Source organism: Acanthisitta chloris, unplaced genomic scaffold (genome assembly GCF_000695815.1).
Source record: "Acanthisitta chloris isolate BGI_N310 unplaced genomic scaffold, ASM69581v1 Scaffold45337, whole genome shotgun sequence".
NCBI lineage: Eukaryota > Metazoa > Chordata > Aves > Passeriformes > Acanthisittidae > Acanthisitta > Acanthisitta chloris.
The window spans coordinates 1-2,769 of record NW_008681772.1 but is presented as its reverse complement, the minus strand read 5'-3'; the positions used below and the strand labels follow the sequence as shown (position 1 = coordinate 2,769).

The 2,769-nt window shown below is 47.9% G+C and overlaps 1 protein-coding gene across 1 annotated transcript; it reads right to left on the bottom strand.

Moving 5' to 3' along the window:
- Nucleotides 1-1,066: 1,066 nt before the first annotated feature.
- On the bottom strand, nucleotides 1,067-2,710 carry LOC103805550 (histone H2A.Z; the record flags this gene model as incomplete). Its single annotated transcript, XM_009078205.1, has 4 exons — nucleotides 1,067-1,458; nucleotides 1,602-1,731; nucleotides 2,160-2,273; nucleotides 2,633-2,710. Coding segments are annotated over 4 exons (384 nt in total), but the record flags the coding sequence as incomplete, so codon positions are not given.
- Between the last annotated feature and the right edge of the window lie 59 nt (nucleotides 2,711-2,769).

Genomic DNA, 2,769 nt, shown 5'->3' with positions numbered 1-2,769 from the left:
CGCGGGGCCCGACCCGCCCGGGGCGCTCGTTAGCACCGCGCGCTGTAATTAGCGGCGCCGATCACAGCCCGGCAGGGACCGCTTCGCCCGGAGCAACGCGCTCGGGCGCTGCTCCAGGTAAGCGCCGCAGCGCCAGGAGCGCAGCTGATACAGGTCTAACCAACATAGCGATCTGGGTCACTGCCTTCAAATAGTGCCGCAGCAGAGATGAGTACCTGGGAGAGCCTATGGAGACAGAATCGCCTGCTCGCAGCAGAATCTTCATTTGAAGTGCTTCACTGCTGGATATAGCTTTGAGAGGCACAGAGCTTGCTGCCTCCTCTCCTGCAGGAAGCTGAAGGGGATGTGACCAGAACCCTCTTTAACCTGCTGCTACTGAGGATGCTGCTGCATGGCACAAGTTAAAGCAGGAACATCAACACTCCATCCTTCAACTTCAGTTGTGCTGTTTGGTCCTTCAGCACCACAGGACGTTAGACTAACTAAAAGCAAGTGCTTACCAATTCAGGTGCCTGCTGCCAGCGGAGCAAAGCCCAAGACAGAGCTATCTGACTGCTATCCTGGAAGCAGATTTTAGGCTCCTCCTCAAAGTTTACACACTATGACCCAGTGGAGGCTGCTGCAGTACAGCCCCTACTTTCACAGACATCCCCCTCTAGTCTTTTAGAACTTGAAACTGTGAGTGGCCAGGCCCTAACAAAGAAAATCAAGGGAAGGATTTTCATCCATTCAGCTTATCTTATTCGTCCTTCCATGACAGACCCTTTCCCTCTGTGAAGGCTGTAAAATTGGCCTTGAACAGCACACCAGCCTTGTATCTGCCCTGCTAAAGGCAACTGTCACACTGCACAGCGGGTTCAGTTAGCAAGAATGCAACTTCACAGAATAAAGCCCCTGTGCCATTTCACTTCATGGCATTTACTAAGTGCAGAGTTCTCAGGCTGTACTTCCAGATGCCCCAAGCCCAGCAGGTAGGGTTGGCAGACTTACCCACTCATGGAATGACTGCAGGAGCTGCACGGAGGAGACCAAGTATTTTTCAGTTACTGGACAAGAGAAAAATCAGTCTTGACATACATTTATTATTTCCACTCTAGTGGATGAAAAGTCTGTACAAAACCAAACATTTCCATTACTTACTCAAGCCAATCTAGGTACAGTCAGCTCAACCAAAACCCACTACAAATACAATAGCTTCTCTGAAGCCATGGTAACACTTAAATACGGTTAAGACTTCAATGCAGAAATTTGGTTTGTTAGAAAGCTCAAGGGAGCTTTAGCTTCTCATAGTTACAAAAAGGCAAAATTGTGTTTCACAGATACAGTCCACTGGAATCACCAACACTGGACAATTAAGTACTTTGAGTCCTGAGATAACAAGGAATCCTGGTAGCCTTTAGACAGTCTTCTGTTGTCCTTTCTTGCCAATGAGAGACTTATGGATATGTGGTATTACACCTACAAAAGAGCAACAATTAAGACCATTCATTTTCCTGAACTCCATACTTGCATAAAATGACAGCCCCAAGCAACCCTAGTCTGTGAGAGTTCATGCCATAAACATGAACTCACCACAAACAGTTATGAAGCAATTTACATACCACCACCAGCAATTGTTGCTTTAATCAGAGAATCTAACTCTTCATCTCCTCTAATGGCAAGCTGCAAGTGACGGGGAGTGATACGCTTCACCTTCAAGTCTTTGGATGCATTTCCTGCCAGCTCAAGAACCTGAGAGAAGAACATTTTTAAATAGTTACACAACCAAATGAGTCCAACTGCAGACTCAGCTGTTTGATTCTCTATGCCCAATACTGTGTCACTGTTAGGGACAACGAGACAGCAAACAATGCCTCTTCTGAAAGGGTTCCTCCTTTGGAGCTCTGCACTGAGTTCCCCCAATAACAGTGTTTCACAGTAGACAGGACACACTGTAATAGCCCATTTTATAAGTCACTTGCATTTTTCCAACCAGTCACAGGCCAAGATTTGCACAAAATGCATGTTTCCTGGTCTTCTAATGTAGCATGAACTTAAAAGTGCCTCAAAGCAAGGGAAGAGTTCACAACTCAATCTGCACTAGCAAAATACAGTAGGTTCTGGTCACTGTACCATTTGGGAATTGACCAATGTGCTTGCACCCCTTGCAAGAATTTTACCTCAGCTGTCAAGTACTCCAGGATTGCAGCACTATACACAGCAGCTGTGGCTCCTACACGCCCGTGGCTGGTAGTCCTAGACTTCAGGTGCCTGTGGATTCGGCCAACAGGGAACTGGAGAATAACATAAGTACGATCAGACGATGATGACAAAAAGCCACTGCACAAAGTCATATCGCGGGCTGCAGAAGCTCAGGCTGCATTTTAAAACTTGGGGATCTAGTTAAGAACATACAAGCCACACTCCCATCAGCAACTTCACCACCTTAAGCACAAGCAGCAGCAACAGCTACACGAGAATTACAGACACATATAAATATAGATATGCAAAAAGAGTGGAGACAGATAGATGCGACGTCTGGCTGGAGATCCTCACACCACTGAGGGCAAGAGCAGATCGTGCAGACTTCACACGGTACAACCACGAGCAAACGGAAGCCCAGCCTGGCTTTCACTCATCCTGTGCTTCCCACCTGCAATCCAGCCCGCTGAGAACGGGACACTGCTTTGGTCTTGGTCTTCCCGGAGTCCTTCCCAGCTTTTCCGCCAGCCTAGCGGTGGGAGAGGACAGCATGAACCGACACCGCCCCTGCCTCAGTCCGCGCATGCG